This window comes from Ailuropoda melanoleuca, chromosome 13, assembly GCF_002007445.2.
Source record: "Ailuropoda melanoleuca isolate Jingjing chromosome 13, ASM200744v2, whole genome shotgun sequence".
Lineage (NCBI taxonomy): Eukaryota > Metazoa > Chordata > Mammalia > Carnivora > Ursidae > Ailuropoda > Ailuropoda melanoleuca.
Window position 1 is genome coordinate 40641382 of NC_048230.1, and position 17446 is coordinate 40658827.

General features: G+C 53.9%; 1 protein-coding gene across 2 annotated transcripts in view; it reads right to left on the minus strand.

Annotated features, from left to right (window-relative positions):
• Positions 1-17446, minus strand: part of UBE2O (ubiquitin conjugating enzyme E2 O) — a 52978-nt gene that overhangs the window by 13673 nt on the left and 21859 nt on the right. For both annotated transcript variants that reach the window (XM_034641626.1, XM_034641625.1), the window contains exon 2: positions 44-103. In XM_034641626.1, coding sequence (XP_034497517.1) covers positions 44-103 — 60 coding nt within the window. The remainder of the gene's footprint in view (positions 1-43; positions 104-17446) is intronic.

Here is a 17446-nt window from a genome sequence, read left to right on the forward strand (position 1 = left end):
CCGGCCCAGACAATCCCCAGGCCACCCCCGCACCAAGACTCACGGTGGATCGCATGTGCCGGACCACGTCCCGGGGCACCACGGAGCGGTCCTCTAGTTTCAGCTGAGAAAGAGAACACGGTGTGACACAACAGCCTCTAACATCACTATAAGCTGCATTTTCCTCCCAACTTCTTACCCAGGTGTTGACATGCATACAGCCGAACGCACAAATCCCAAGTGCGGCTTCGGCGAGAGCCACACACCGCTCTGATCACACCCAGACCGAGAGGCCGAACTGCAGGCACCACCTCCCCCTCCAAAGGCAAACAATAGGATGATGAAGGTGACTGCGACCACACGGAGAAGGGGGGCTAAATGGCAGCTCGCAGAAGGCCTCATTTAAACGAAGGGTTCCATAGCCCCTCATACAGCAAAGCACTTTGCCAAGAGTGAAATCCTTTTTCTACTTTCTCCAAGTGCCTGCCTGGCCCCTGCTGCTGAGCGCTGAGTACAGGGGCTGGAGTTGGAGCGTGACGCGGGGCTGCGCGGGTCACCCTGAGGCCCGCTATCACCCGACGCGACCTTCTAATCTGGGCTACCCTTCTTGGCCAGCGGCAGCCCACTCCTTATCACCGCGCCACAGAGGACTGCGGGCGTGGGCTAACCCTCAGGATGGCCAGCTCTGGAGCCCAGCCACACGCATGGCGAGCACCTGACCCATCCCTCCGCGAACACCCCGCAGCAGTGGCCTCTGAGAGGACAGCCGGGCCTCTCGAGAGCCATCGCCTCCCTCTGCCAGGCACTGAGGCCCCCTCCAACAGCCCAGGCGGAAGACGGTTCTCCACCAGGCCAGCGTGTCTTCCCTGCTGGCTCCATAAACCGGGGCCACTGCCTGCCCACCTCCTCTGGACGGGCACCCCCAACACCCCAAACCACAGGGAAGCGAGAGCCATTCTCTCAAACAACAGCCAACCTAAGACTTCTCGAGGTCACTGCCCTCACTTGGCCTGGGGCATGGAAAGGGGACCACCATGGAAGGAGAACGCAGATACTAACAAGGAAGACACTGGCTCAAGGTTCCCGAAATTGTGGCAATGATGGCTAAGACGACCCTGCTTTCAGGAGGGTATGACTTAAAAAAACCAAAGGGGAGGGATGCCCGGCGGGCTCATCAGAAGAGCATGTGACTCTTGATCTTGGGGTCGTGAGTTCAAGCCCCATGCTGGGTGTAGAGGCGACTAACATAAATAAAACTTGAAAAATCCCCCAAAAAGTAAAGGGGGAAGCAATGGGCCATCATCGACAAGTGACAGAGCTTGTCCTGCATGGGAATATAAGCCCATGATCCAGACAAGAGTGAGCCCAGGTGTTAAACTCAGGGGTCCCTGCGCCAGACACTTAGACGTGTCAGCTCTGAAACCTCAGGCAAATCACTTACGTCCACATGTACAAAACGGGGTGGGAGCAGCCATCTTGCAGCGGGTGAGCGGATTAATAAGGTGACGAAAGCACAGATGATCCCAGAGAGCCGGGCACACAGTAAGTGCTCAGCAAATGCCAGATGTGATCACTGCACCTGACTCCACTGCACCCCCGGCCACAGGCTGCAGACCCTTCGAGTTCAGGCTCTTCTTCGCTCTGCTCCAAGATCCCAGAGTCTGGGAGGGGCCACGTGGAGCTCTGCTAAGGGCCTGCCAGGATGATGGTGCCACTTTTCTAACTCCAAGAACTTCCTATTCCAGAACCCTCTGTGCCTGAAGCTCCGGTCTGGGACATGGTATTTTCAGTGCTGCCCCACCCCATCTCAAACCTCTGCTCCCATTTTTGACTTCAAAAAGCCACAACTGCACGTCTTTCCAAGTTGCCACAGAAACCAAAGTCGCAGTGCCAGGAAATCGGATGGGAGATGCCACCCTTGGTGGGAGCTGCGGTCTCAGGCACAGGCTGCCTTGCCTGCTCAGGGGTCCCTAAGAAAAGCCCCAAGTTGAGTCTGCAGATCGTGTCCCCACCTGGGGTCTGTGTCGGTAGCTGCAGGGAAGGGAGTGGCCCACGCACGGATCCTGAATGGATGGCACGCTGCCCAGCCTCACAGCACCTTGGCTATGGGACACTGCTCCTGAGTGCACAGGGGAAACTGAGGCTCCCGCTCTGAGGCCGAAACAGGAACAATGCACTAGTGAAGGCTGACATCACTGCAAGGCCAGAGGCAGGGTAGCAGCTCACGGTGTTCTCAGGAGAGGGGGCCTGGTTAGAAAACACTGTCCTCTGGACGTGACTCTCCAGACCTTCACCTGGTCTTCTGCCAGAGTCCAGTCCACTGCGAGGCCTGGTCTTCAGGCTCTACTAACAACCTTCCATGATGAAGGAGGGACATTTCTCCAAAGTCCTGACAACGCTGGGAGTGGAGCAGACTGAAGCAACAAGGAGAAAGGGGTGTGGTGGCCATTCTTCTGACTATATTGCCTTCCTTTGGGAATTCCAGAAAACGAGAAAAGAGTGTCTAGAAGAACTATGGACAGTTTGCAAGGCTTTCCCATATCTTTCACCACTTTCCTTCCCAACTCCCGATGTCCCACCCACACAGGGCACTACTTCCGTCCACAAGCCAGTCCTCTCCTGTCCGTGCGCCTCTCCGCCGCACAGTTCCTTCCAAACGCCCCTTCCTCTCCCCGCTCCCACCATGTGCTACCTGCCTCACGAAGGCTCCCCATATCCCCACTCTGGAGGGCACCACTGTGCTCCTGGGGGCTCACGACCTCAGGAGTCCTCTGCCTACAGCAACTGGTGCTTATTACGAGTCCAGCAGTTTTCTCAGCACTTTTGTGTGTTTTAGCCGCAGTGCTACAAAGTATACGATTACTGTCACCCCCATTTTACAGAGAAGTAAACTGACACGGAGAGAAAACAAGAAACTTGCTCGCGGTCATACAGCTCCACACAGGTGGACCTTGACTTGCGCTCCGGCCGTCTGGCTCCAGAGGCCATTCTCTGAGCCACATAACAAGCTCATCCCTCCCCGGAGCTGCAGAGTAAAACACATTTCTGGCAGCTCCACACGTTGTAAAAGACAGTGATTCTTCTCCTGGTTATAAAGGCGTTCAACGCTCTATTCATTTCTGGGACTGAAAAGGAAGCGATCAGGCACCCAGACAGCAGGTGCCGGAGGCCCGGAGGCCAGCACTAGGGGGCGCGGTGCCTGCCCCACGAAAACACCAGGTTCTGGAGCTCAACTAGTCCCCAAACCAAGCCGTGTTTTTCTGTCAGGTGCACCCTGAGTGCAGTTAAAACACAAAACAAAACAAAACAAAACCTGTTACCAGGGTGGGATCTGAGGTGGGGGATGGATAGATTTCAACGGTCATCACTGGCTCTAGAATGCGTAACAGGCTCTCAGGTGGCGACTATCAACATTTCCTAAGGGAGAGTGTAGCTGTCCGAGGATTCTGAACAGAAAAAACAAGATCCCACACCAAAATGTTAATGTGTCTCTGGCTGGCTTTTAAACGGGACCTGCGTTACTTCAGACCGTTTGGGACATGACTGTGGGCCATCCTTTGCTGCCCCTGTCTGCTCTGGAAACGAGCATCCGACACCTCTGGCCTCCAGGGACAGGGATGCTGGCACTGCTCTGGAGGAGGTGACTCACCCGAACAATGATGACATGTGCCCCCGATGTGCCAGGTGCCGGGGGGACAGTGCCTGCTCTCACAAAGCTTATATTCTAGCATACAAGTGTGCACACACGCACAGGTCAGGTGGTGCCAAGGGCCATTCAGAAACACAAGGCAGTGCCAGCATGGGCAGGGGTGAGAGACGGAATGGGGGAGAGCATGAGTGAGTTATTTTAAATAGCTGGTCAGGAAGGGCCACTCCAAGGTGACATCTGACCAGAGATCTGAGTATGAGATGGGAGTGAGCTTTCCAAGCAAAGAGAGGGCTGCCATAAAGACCCGTGTGCCCCGCGAGTTTGACGATCGGCCAGGAGAGCAGTAGGAGATGAGGCTGGTTCACTCAGGCCCTAGATAGAAAGAAGGGCAGGAAGGACTTGAGATGGAGTCCATGGAGATGGAGGCCCCTGCAGGGCTTGGAGCAGACAGCACGAATGACACTCATGTTAAAAGGATCCCCTGGCTGTTGTGTGGAGAACGTGCTGTAAAGAGGGGTAGGGAGACCAATCAGGGCAGTGGTTCTCAACGGGGGGGCAACTTTGTCCCCCACCCGGCATTCGGCATGTCCGGACACATTTCTGGCTGTCGCCACTGGGGAGGGGGGTTTCTGGCACGTAGCTGCCAAACATCCAACAGTGAGCAGGACGCCCCCCCTCCCCGCACCATGACAAAGAAGGATCCAGCCCAAAGCACCAACAGCGCTGCGACGAGAAGCTCTGAGGCTGCCCCAGAATGGTGGCACGGAGACCAGAGTGGCGGGGAAAAGGATCCCCTTGGGTGCATTCAGAAGGCAGAGCTCATGAGGTGCCTCACGTCGTCGGGAAGCAATAAAACCGCGGGAAAAGGCGACACGGCAGCGAGGCCAGGTGCTTCCATTGCCCCCCAGGTCAGCTCCACGCGCTCTTCTCTGCCCGGGAGGACTACTCTCCTCTCCCTGCCCCCGCCCCAGGTGCACACTGCTCCCCTGAGCTGCCGTCTCGAGACCCACCACGGACAACAGAGCAGGAACAAGAGCGGGTCCTGCAACCCTGGGTCCAGACCCTCCCTCGTAACATTGCTCTTCACGTACCTGGAGGAACCCAAATTCGCTGTATAAAGAGGTTTCACCAATAGAAAAAGGCAACTGAGGCTGACTGATACGTTGACAATACAAGGAAGGTGATACAAGAAGCTACTTTCAGGTGGATCTGAACGTCACATCTGCGGGACTGCGGGGCCCTAAGGGCTGGCCTTCTCAGGGGAGGCCAAGACTTGCTCTAGGGAGAAAAGGTGGCTTCATGCCTGGTCAGCGGCACCAGCACTGGTTTGAGAAGGGAAGTGGCAGGAAGTCCCCGACAAAAGGCAAGGAGGGGCTTAAAGGTGCCTAAGCCTTTGTGTCTAGGCTGGAATCCATGCAGCTGACCAACGTCATCTCCTGCTGGACTCTGGGGAAGGCCAAACAGAAGAGATGGTTCTCCGGTACCACCAGAGGAAGAAAGCTGGTCTTTCCTGGGAGTTAGTGATGTTCTCAATACCAGACCTTCAACTCACAACTGGGAACAGCTTCAAACTCAAAAGGCTCAGCGTCATGCCAAGCACCCAGGGGGGCTTCATGAAGTCTCAGCTCACAAGGACCAGCCCCACACTATGCCCCTGGTGAGCAAGGGGAAAGCTGGGGACAGCCTACAGTGGTCCTGGTTTGGGTTTGCATTCAGAGTGATGTTTCACTAAACTTCGCTGGACTGAGCCAGGCCGGAGGCCTCAGGGAGACCTCTCAGGGGCCTCATGGTGCTCAGCAAGGAAACCAGAATCTTTCCTTGGAAAAGAAAAACAAGCTATCCTGCTGCTTTGCCTGGGGAGGAGGGGAAAGTGGCCCAGCAGACACATGTAGGAAGGAGGCTGTTTACCTAGGCCAGGACTCAAAGAAGAGAGTCCCGAAAGGAATATGAGGTCACAACAGCACTGGAAATTTCTAAAGGCTTACTACTTCCCAAGGGGTAGGACCAACCTGCAAAACACTGTCCCTCCCACCGGCCATACAGCCTGAGTGGAGTCTGAGTCCAAGACATACTGGAGAAAGATGGAACAGGTCAATGGGGCTTCCACTTGTGCTGGAGACTCCAGGCCTCCTAACCAGACCCCCACCCCTTCGAATGAGGTCACAGACAATTATGACAGTGTCTGTCCTTGACCTAGCCACGCCGCCCGTGGGTCCGGTCTGAGGCGCGCACTGCACCGCACTGGGAGGGGCAGCCCAGTGGCCCTGTGGTAGGAAGCGAGGAGGTGGGGGGGGGTGGGGGGCATGCTTGTAGGCGTGCATACAGATGCTCCTTCGGCAGAGAAGCCCCTCAGCCCGACTCTGTTTTGGCGGGGGTGAGAACAGATGAAACGATTCAATAGAAACTTTGCTGAAACCTAGAACAGAGGTCAATTGATTTCTCTAGTGCTTCCTGAAGATTCAGGGCTAGCAAAGAACATATAAATATAAAATGAGGAGTGCACGCTGTCTTTAAAGAATTTACAAGGACCTGGTACAGAGACCCTAACCCTCTCCCCTCCAATGCAAATGCAACTGGGTGGGCAGAGAAGCTGCTTAGGCCGACTGGAAAGCTTTATGCTGCAGTGAGGAATTCTGGAAAAGCTTCGGAAATCCTAGAATGGAAAGCTCCCTAGAGCAGTGTTTTTCAAACTGTGGGCTGTGACCCATTAGTGGGTTATGAAATCCATTTGGGGGTCACAGCCAACACTAAGGGGAAAAAAAAGGAAAGTATCTACGCGCATGACACGTAGTAAGGCTACGTACTGTTCCTGGGCAACACAACGCACGTGTGCCCCCGGTCAGGATGTAAAATGCATGTTCTACGGCAGGTCACTTTCAGCAAGTCTGAGAGCCCCCGCCCTACCTACCTATCTGCCCGGTCCCCGTGCCCAGCTCTGACGGTTCGCTCTCTGGCTAGGGTTTTGGCCAGTTACATCAAAGGGAGACAGACTTCTCATCAAAAGTTGGTCTGGAGCCAAAAACAAGCAAACAAACAAAAAACCCAGGATCTATGTGTCCACACATAGACACTGTGGGGGTGGGGCACCTTGAACTCTTTCTGGCGTCACTTACACACGTCAGTGTGGTGGCTTTCAGGACAGGAAAACTGGAGGGGGCAGGAAGTGGCACTGTGGGTGAAGCTGGGCTCCCCTTCTGGCTTCTTCCTAAGCCCGAGTTCCCAGTTCACACCAGGTCCGGGGATATGACTGGTCAGTGATTCTCGCGTATGCCAGGGTCAGGACATTCTCAGAGCAGTTGACCGTCATGGGGCTAGGCCCTGACAACCCCTGACAACAATCAGCAAGCTGCCCACCTGAGGACAGAAGGTTTTACCAGCAAAACACAAATGTCCAGAGGCCTCACATGCCTGGGGAGGAAAGAGGACAGCCGGAAATGTCTGGGCGGTATGGAAGAAAAGACAAAGGTCAGTGCCCCTAACTAGAAAATTCTGTCAATCATGTGCTACAGAACCATTCATCAGAAGTTCTGCTAAAACCATAGACTCAGGTCAATTAATTCCATAATTTTTTTAGTGTTTCCTATAGATTCAGAAAGAGACAAGAATAAAAATCTGTAGGAATGTGCCTTGTATTTGAAGAACGTACATTTACACGGGGGAATAAAATGAAAATACGTGAAAACATTTATACACAAGTATGTGTCCTCCTTAGCTGGCTGGGGAGACACAAGTTCCTGCTTCTAGATGGTAGGTGGGGGAGGGCGGGAAGGGCCAGGCTGCACGAGAACTAAGGCAAGGGATGTCCACCACCTCCTCGGCTTCAGATGGAAACTGGCCAGGCCTCTGTACTCTCTGCCCCCAGGGACCCCCCTCTCTGATCACACACCGTAGACCAGAAGCTGCAGTCGGGGCTAGGTAACGCAGCATGACTGCATCATTGCCTGGAAAATGCAGCTGCAGCCTGCCAGCTCGCTGGAGTGGCCTAGAGGCACAGCCTGCCCCAGGGGACAGAGCAAGGGGAGGGAGTCCAACTGCTGCTAAGTGAGGGGGCAGGACTGGGGAGCTGCGGCTGGCCGCAGGTCAGCTGGAGCCTGGACAGCAGAGCTGGGTCTCTGCAGATGCCGTGATGCTTGGGGGGCAGTTCATGCATTCGGGGCCAGAGGCGGCGAACCTGTCCCCCTTGCCTTGGCCCCAGGCTTGTCGACCTGACTTTAAAAAGACAAAGAGCCCGGGGCCTCCTGGATTTGAAGGGAGGGTACAAATGCGAAGCTTTAGGAGGAAACCTCCCTCCTCAAGAAGTAGGACTAGAAGGTAGAAAAGTAAATAGTAAACAGGACTGTGTGTTCTGCTCTCGTGGCCAGGCTGCTATGCTGGGGCCGCCGGGCATCCCGGGTATAAGCAGGCAGCAGGCCCACTGTCCAGGCGTAGAGAGGGCTCAGGGCAACACTGCCTTCTAGACCTCCAACCCGCTTACACCCCCTGGTGTCATGTCAGCTCAGGCTACGATGACAGGCCTTTACTGCGCTAACACGGTACAGGGAGGAGCCAAGGTGCTCTGCCTCTCCCACACCCTACAGCTTCCACGGGGGCACCACCATTACCCATACTGTCACTCCACAGAGAAGTCCGGAGGCTTGCAGAGGTAGGTGAGCTGCCCAGGGCCACCCCAGCCACAGGACTCCAGAGCCCTGGTTTTGCTAGCTTGTCCTTCCTCACTGGGCACGCATGGCTTATGGTGTGGCCCTCCGGCACAGCCCTGGAGCGATTAGAGCTGTGCTGACATTCACAGGGTGGCCTCTGACAGCAGCCCCACCATCTTCCCGGAGCTCCCTGAGATGCAGACTCTCGGGCCCCACCTGGCCCTGAGGCCTGGGAATCCGGAAGGGAACACAGTCTCTGGTCTCCGGGAGACCTGTGTGCTCAGTACCTTGTACATAACAGAGGGTCTTAACAGAGAGGGTATCAGGATAGAGTGAGGGAGGGCCCTGTCCCCGTCCAGTCCCCAGGAGGGCATTCTGAAAAGATGATCTCAACCTGGCTATTCTAACTGGCATCTTAAAGGCAACAAGGGAGGAGAACTAGCTCAAAGGGACAGTCTCCGAGTCCAGTGGGGCAGACTGGGCTCACTCTCAACTACAAGGGAACCGGCGTGAAGAAACAACCTCCCTGAACCCACACCAACCTCTGCTTGTTTCCCCAGCACCCGCGGTTACTATTTCAAGGCCGATGAAATGAACAACTACCCTGGGGTACTGCACATCATCAGCTGGGCACCAAATGGCCTGCCAACCCCGGCACAGATGGAATGGCTCCTGGGGGCTGAGGCTACCTCTTGGTTTGGTTGTTAAGTCTGAAGAACCTTGACTGCCCACCTCTCCGACGCCAATTACTCAAAGTTCACCCACAGCAACTCATGTCAGGATGGGACAGTTCACTGAGCTGGGACTGAAAATAATTGGGAACGGAACAGCAGAAGCGCCGAGACCGGGGGAAGAATCCCTCCCCACTACCGTCACAGAGAGAGCATGCCCCCAGCTCCTGCACTGAGGACGCCCTCTTACCTCCCTGGGCGCGAGATGCCTCATCCTCCACGATGGCCCTGGGCTGCACACGCTCCAGGCTCTTCTGGCTTGAGCTCGTGCCCTGCAACATCTCCAGGGGCCTGGCTGCCACCACCTACCCGAAGCTGTCACCGCTAAGGGGTCACACGGGCGGCCCGCCAGGAGTGTGCATCCCCAAAGACCCCCCCAGGCAGGCAGACTTAACGGAGAGATGTCCCTGGTCCACCCGGTCTGAGAAAGCCCCATGCCGGGTGCACCAGGGCACAGCCTCAACCAGGCTCCTGACAGGTTCTCCTCCGAGGAATTTACAGTTCAGCTGGAAAAAGCCAACACACGAAATGGTGTTTACTGAGACTGAAACAAGATGCAAAAATTAACCTAAGGGTGCATCTTGATTTAGATGCCATTCTGTCTTTTAAAAACTGGGGAGCTATTTCAAGAAAACCCACAGGAAATCTTATAGTATGCAAATAACCATGTTCTTGTTCATATGGTCAAAATTCTCCCCTCCTTTTAATGAGTGCGGACACACCCACCCAGTGACGAAGAGATGCGGCAGAGTGTGAATCAGAGTGTGGGACAGACTGCTCTCAGCTGGGTGTGCAGGGACTGCGCTAACACTGGCAGATAGCGCTACCCAGGCTCCGGCGCACAGGAGAAAACAGCCCTGCTTGGACCAAGGGGGTCCAGCAGGAGGTCATCTCAGGCCTGGGGATGGGGTGCTGGGAGAGGGGTTGGAAGAGGAGGAAGGCGTGTCTAGGTGCCTCGGGGAAGGGCTTCTCCCCATTTCAGACAGGAAATGTGCAGGGATAGTCACAGAGCTGTCCCATCTTCTGGACAGAACAGCCTTCCCACCCACGCTGCTCCAGGGCGCCCCTGAGGGGTCGGGGAAGGCTAACAAGTGGACAGACAGCAGCACACAGAACCTAGGCCTCCCAACATTTTCTGTACAATTAGGCATGAAACTTCTTGCCCTCCTGTGGGCCCCTCTTGTTTCCACGTAGGAAGGACCTCTCTCAGTCAGAATTCATATGATCACAGACCTGAAGGAGGACACGTTTCCTGAGAGCAAGAGATCATGATTTATTTGCACTACAGGACACCCACTTTTAGATGCCTGGCCTTACAATCAGCAGCTGCAAGGTGGTGTTTTGGCTGACCACACACTACCGTGATGGTCTTTGAAGGGCAACTGGTGGAAACAAACAAATGGCCCCATAAAAATAGAGTGGAGGAAGTCTAGATATTTAATTTAGCAGTGCTGAAATAGCAAAAGATTAAGAGGAAAGACGGAGGCGGCCTCAGCAGGTCTCTGGGGAGGAGGACTAAGCTCTAAGGCAGGTATTCATCAGAACCCTCAGCGCTCTTTATAACAGACTCTGGGCGCCCGGGGGCGGGGGAGCTCAGCTGGTTAAGTGCCCAACTCTTTGGGTTGTGAGATCGAGCCCTGCATCAGGCTGTGCTGGGCGTGAAGCCTGCTTGGGATTCTCTCTCCCTCTGCCTCTCCCCCCATCCAAATAAACACACACACACACACACACACACACACACAGACTTATTTTTTTTTTTTTAAACCCAAAACCTACTGAATAAATCTCTGGATGAAGCCAGAAATGTGCTTCTTAACATTCCCTGGGTAAGTCTGATAATCAGTATGGTTAAAATAGTTGTGTTCCAACCAATAAGTTTCCCTTTCTTCTACAACAAAATAGAGCCCCAACGACTTAGGGATGCTGTTTTTAATTAAAATATTTTAAACATATAAATCTGAGGATGTAAAAACAAGGTGATTAAAATAATTAAAGTGAATTCTGCCTGCTTACCGCTCCTTGCCTCGGTTTGCCCTGACACACTTGTTGTTCAGCTCAACAGACACACAGGTTATCAGGTCATCAAGGCAACGCAGCCCCCCCTTTGACCAACCTCTGCTCAGGGGGTCCAGATCCTAGTCTAGGCCAGTTACCAGACGATGCCAAGAACAAAGCCCTAGGCTCCGTGACAGCATTTAGCACGAAACCCCAGTGACCAGAGACAAGGGACCTGATCCAGGCCAGCTGCCACCAAGGTGGCAAAGAGCAGACTCTGCAGGCATGCATCCTCAGACACCTGGGGGACACGGTTTTGCCACCTTCAAGACTGTCCGGCAGGAAGGCTGCCACGAGAACTTGATTTTTAGGACATGTTTCTGGATGGGCACGAGCTGGTACATAAAATGTGGCTCTGCCCACACGTAAGAGCTCCAAATCTGAGAAAGAACTGCCCTGGCATGAAGGGTGCGTCACTGTCTGGTCCAAATCCTCCAAGACGGTCCCCTGGACCTCAGCTTACAGAGGTGCGCCTGCTCCCTTTCTTCACCTTCCCTCCTGGGAGCCCAAAGAAACATGACATCATCTGGATGACGTCATCTTCAGTCAGCAAAGAGCTGACACCTCATTTCCACAGTGGCTTGTGACATCCAGCTTTCCCTCCACCCACAAGCCACATCTCCTTCGGGCCACGCCCCCCCCAACACTGAGAAGCAGCTGCTAATCAACAGCCACGTTCTGCAAAATGCACCCCACCTTCTGAGGCAGACTCAGACTGAAAGGGATCTACTCAGCACTGCTATTTTTAAAAATGCAAATATGGTAGGAAAAGGCAGTAAAAATAACCCACCAGGGCCCTGATCCAAGGCTGATTCTTTGCTGAGGGACCAGGTTCTCACTGAAGTAAGGGTGGAGTGTGTGGGGCTCAGGGTGGCCGATCTTCCCACGGAGTTTTGTTTTTTATCCTACCTGTGAGTGCAGAGCCGAGAAGACTGTACAGACACCCTCCACCCCCACCCGGCCACCTCTCCCCAGAAACACAGCTGAGCCACCCCACAGCAGGTAAGCTGAATCCATCCCGGAGGGCAGGCAGGCTTCTCGGTCCTTCCCAGAATGACTATGCCAAATGCTGACGGTTCTCTGCTTTCCTCAATTCTAAAATGACATCTTTCCAAGACAAACTGGGGTGGGTGCTGCAAACATCCCCCCCCCAGGGAAGCAGGAGCTTGGTAAAGGCACAGCAAGCCAGGGAGGAAGACACACAAGACCCTGGGATGGAGGGCACACTGGGTCTTGCATCAGGCAGCGACGGTCCTGACAGCCAGATGGTGCCGAACCGCGGACCTCCTTCCAAACTGGCCTGATCCACACTGTCGATGCCATGGCCACAGACAGCCCCACAGACAGGCAGACCCCGCTGCTGGGAGGCGGCAGACATGGCCTCGCCACTGCAGCGCCAACCACGACAACCAAGCCTTCCGTCCCTCAGCTCCCCATGTTACCAGAATTAGGTCAGGCCAGAAGCAGGCAGCCTGCCTCCGAGCGAGGATTTCTAACAAAATTGAGCACAAATACTTAGCAGCTGGGTCCTGGGTAGAATCCACCGCTAACTGGCATGGCTGGGACAGTGGGAAGGACTCACCAGCACGCACTGGAGAAAGAGGCAAGGAAACATCTACGGGTACTGCAGACTTCCTTCTAACACGCCTTCGTCCCTCTACATGGGAACGGGGACCATCACAGTGGCAAGTGCCCCACAGCGGAACCCAAAGGGCCAGACGGGCTAGAGACTTCCTGGGGTACGGGTTACAGCTTCTACGGAATAGAGATCTCCGCTCTCCTATCTCCCTTGTCTGCCAGCTCTTTCCCTTAATCCCTGGGCCCTGGGAGCTGCCCAACAGGCTGCTGGACTGGGCGTCTGAAGAAGAACTGGAAGGCAACACCAGACCGGCAGCCAAAGAATCTCAAGGGCCTCGCTACAGTCCTGCACGGGCCAACGAAGCCACGGGAGGGTGGAGGCAGGCCTGCCGCAGTGGCTTCGAGACCCCTATGTGGAGTAAACCACGGGAGGCGCCAGGACGCGGGTGGCAACTAGTGAGTAATCAAGAACGAGTTCCCTCTCGTGCCCCCTGCCCGTGCTTTCCCAACCGTTTCTCTGCGTTTACATCACTCACCAGGAGTCTGAACCGTCCCCACAGCAGACGGCGTACAGGAACTGCTGATCAGCTACACAGGGAGAGGTGTGACGGGGGCGTCTAACGCTAACCCACTTTCCTCAGGCTGCAGCTCCAGTCCTGTCTCTCCTCTCGCAGGGGCTGGGCTGGGACAGAGCCTGCCCTGTAGACACGTCTGGGCTCCTGACGATGGATTGCTTCCTTTGATAGTTAGGGTACGATGCTCACTTGATGGACTACAGACCACCCATCCAGCCACTCGTGCAACCCACTAAACACCTACCAGGATGCCAGACGTCTGATGCCAGTGCAACACTGGGAGACAAGAGGGCCTCAGCGGCGGCGGAGCCAAGAGAAGGGTGGGGACGACAGGCAGGTGCACGAGCAGGTACACAAGGACGAGCGCCAGGCTGGGGGCCGTGGGAGCCGCCCCGGCGAACCACCATGGCTTTTATGCGTCTCCAGATGGCTGCACCCAAGTCTTGCTCAGACGTCACCTACTCCGAAAGGCCTTCTCTGACCACCCCATCTGGACTTATTCCTCCTCACTCTCTACACATTCCTTACACACCCCCCACTCCTTCTCCACAGCACTCGCCATTCCCTGCATCTGTTACTATCTGTTTGCCTCATGAGAATACGAACCCCACGAGGGCAGGCACGGCTCACCACCGCATCCCCAGCACTGTGCCAGTAACCCACGTGGTGGAGGACAGGGGGCACCTGAGGAGCCGCCAGAGAGACGGCGGAGGAAGACTCTGAAGATTCAGGCCCGAAAGGGAGCCCACGGGGCAGCCTACAGCACAGCGTCTACGAAGGAACGAGAACCCAGCCACCCGCACACGGAGGCTCTCTGTTCAGAAACCCCGCTACCTCTGGAAGGCTGGGCTTTCCGAACAGCAAGCCCCGAGTCCGCTTCCTGTGACCTCTGCCACCTTCTCCTGGTGGAGGGCAGTGCTCCAGGGCCCACTACCTGTGCTCATCAGGGCTCAGCTCCCAAGCCCCACACCAGCAGCCTCCTGGTCTAATGGGACGGCTCCGATGGGTGTCCACACAAAAAGAACCACTACACAGGGAACCGCAATCTGAGAAGCAGCCCTTGTGCTGAACAGGCAAGAGCCACATGACAAGAGCCACTACCCGCAAGGATGAGGCAGCCCCACTGTGCTGAGTCTGTCAGCCTGTCAACAATATTTTAAGCCCAGTTCTGATCATTAGAGAATTTTGAGAAGATTCAGAGTGGCACTAGAAACAGATCTATGAGGAAAGAGGGAAACAAATTCTAGGACAGGAAAGAGAAGCCCAGGATCATTCGTCTTCGAGTCTAGAACTTCCAGGAGAACGCACAACTCCAAATGTCTGTGGAGAATCTGAAGGAGGGATGGTCGGGGTCAGGAGCTACCCTCCAGCACTGTCCCACAGGCCAGCCACTGGCCACTCTTGGCTACGGAGCACTGAGAAGATGTGCTGGAGCACGGACAGAGGCCAAGACGGAGCATGAGGAGTGCAGACCGCCTCGTGAGCAGGTTACATCCCTCGCATGCTGAAATGATGTCCTGGATCTACACCAGCTTGAATAAAACATCAAAATTAATTTCACTTGTTCCTTTTTTGCTTTTTCTACTGTGACCACTAAAAACAATCTGAAATGACATATGTAGCTTATATTATATTTCTTCTTTTTTTTTAGAGAAGGGGGGAAGGAGCAGAGGGAGAGGGAGAGAGATTCCCAAGCAGGCTCCACGCCCAGCGCAGAGCCCGCCGTGGTGAGCTGAAATCAAGAGTTGGCGCTTAACCCACGGAGCCCCCCAGGTGCCCCGGCTTATACTGCATTGCTACTGAGCAGTGTTAGTTTAAACCAGTAAATTCTAAAAACAACAACAACGGAGTATCAAAGGCATAAAAACGCAAAATATTGCCCCCTCTGCCGTCTTACTGTCTCAAGAGTGCACCCCTGAGGGAACCACTTTCTACTTCCGGTGGGTAGAATATTCAGCCACATCTATAAACAGTATGCTCGCATCTCTAATTCCTAATTTGTTAACGACAGACATCACCTACAGACTGTCTCTCCCCCTCCGACAGCCCCGGACCTTGAACCCGTCCTTCAACAGTTCTCCTGCTCTGACTGCAACAGTACAGACATGCCATCAGAGGAAACAGAGCTCAGAGCTGACCCAAGGGGCACTCTGCCAACACAGACAACCCACGTGTCTACTGCCGAAAACCTATCCCTACCTTTTCCAAACACGTTCAAGTAACCCACCAGGTGTTTTCTGGGTTTCGTCTCTCCTGGAGACCGTCCTCCTATGGAGTTCCACCCTGCCTCTCCAACACGGACTTCCCTTTGCAGCAAGGAAACAAGGGATCTCTTGTCTCCTAGATCCCAGAAAACCCCCTTGTTTTGGTGAAGCACACCTCCCACCAGCTTCCGGAGAAAGGGTCCATGGGAAGCAGTTTTTTAGTTTTTCAGTCCTTGTATGCCTGAAAAAAATTCCCTGCTGGGTAATCTGCCTACATTCGGAATTCCCTCAGAATGTTGAGGGCTTTTGCTCTACTGTCCTCCAACCTGTCCTAAGTGGCATGTTTACTGTTTATATTCACTGTGATCATGTGGGTTTATTCCTACTACCTTTAGGGCCTTCTACCCACCATATTTTCTCTTTGCTCTCTTTCTTCTAGAGGAATGACCTAGTTTTTATAATTCTGAGTACTCTGCCTCTATTGGTGTGAAAGCTTGCAGGCCTATTTCTACTTTTTTAATGGTTACCCTTAATACTTTAATACCTCGACTTGACTCAGAAAGGCTGAAGCACCCCAATACCCCTCCTCCTCTTCCCGAACAGATCAAAGACCTTAGAATGTGTTCATTGATGCTCACCGCAGATCCGCCCACGCATCCCCCCCCCCCCCCCCCCCCCCCCCGGTGTCCTGTACCCTCTCCTTGTTTGCCCCCTCCCTTCTCTGGGTTTAGTTTCCTTCTTCCTGAAGTACAACAAAGGTCTGTGAGTGAATGAACTCTGTTTTTTCCTTCTGTGAAATGCCTTTATTTTGTTCTCACTACTGAATAAAAAGGGGGTTACTGAAAACTAACAGCTTATTTTCCTCAGCATGCTGAAGAGTGTATTCCCCATTCTGGTCTGGCTTCTAAGCTACTACTTAGACCCCTGCTGGGCCTCACTCTTGAGCCCTGGGAGTACTCCCCCCTCCCAAGTTGCTTTTCAGGTGCTCTTTCTCCCTGGGGGAACTGCCATTAGACACAGGTTGGGCCCCCCATCCCGTGCTCTCGCCGGTTAGTCCTCTTCTGTCTGGCTATCCCTTCTCTCTCCTCAGCTTGGTCCCAGATTTACGATCTTTATTACAGGCACTGTGGCATTACTGAGTGAGTAGGAGTGGGTCTATATTAGCTCCGTCTACCAGGGGAGCCTGGAAACCCACTCCACTGCCTTCTGGCTTCCCACGATGTTGAAAAATCAGATGTATCTTCATTCCTTATCTTTTGTATGTGACCTGTTTTCTCTCTTTGGAGGCTTCATCCCCAGTGTTCTGGAATTACACAATGTGCCAATCGGAACTTTTTCCATTCACCATCCTGGAACCCTGTGATCATTCAATTCTGGAAACATTCCTGATTTCTTTGATACATTTCTGTCCTTCATTTTTCCCTTCTTTATAGACCTCCTAGATGTCAGACGTTTCCATTCTATTTTCTGCGAGTCTTTGTTAACTCTTTTCTTTCCCCTAACATTATGTGTTTTAATAGCAAGAACTCCTCCTTGTTCTGAGTTTTATAGCATTCTATTTCATTAACAAAATACTGGCTCTTATTTCTGGGAGGAAATTTACTGTGTTCTGAGGGTTTCATCTGGTACACCTTTCTCTTTGCTTGTTAGAACCTCTACTTTTCATGTTGGGAGCTTTTTGAAACCGTTCAGTGACCCCTGGCTGTCCACTCCTATTTGAAATCAGTCAACAGATCTTTATGGTGAGGGAACAGTTCTGTACCTTTTTTAAAAAAAAAATTTTTCATTTATTGATTTGAGAGAGAGAGAGCATGAGCGGGGGGAGGGGCAGAAGGAAAGGGGAGAAGCAGGTTCGCCGCTGAGCAGGGAGCCCGATGCAGGGCTCGACCCCAGGACCCCAAGATCATGAGCTGAGCTGAGGGCAGACGCTTCACCGATAGAGCCACCCACGCGCCCCCAACAGTCTGTATCTTGACCGCTGTGGCAGCTCCATGAAACTTCAGGTGACAGAATGGCAGAGAACCGCACACACATA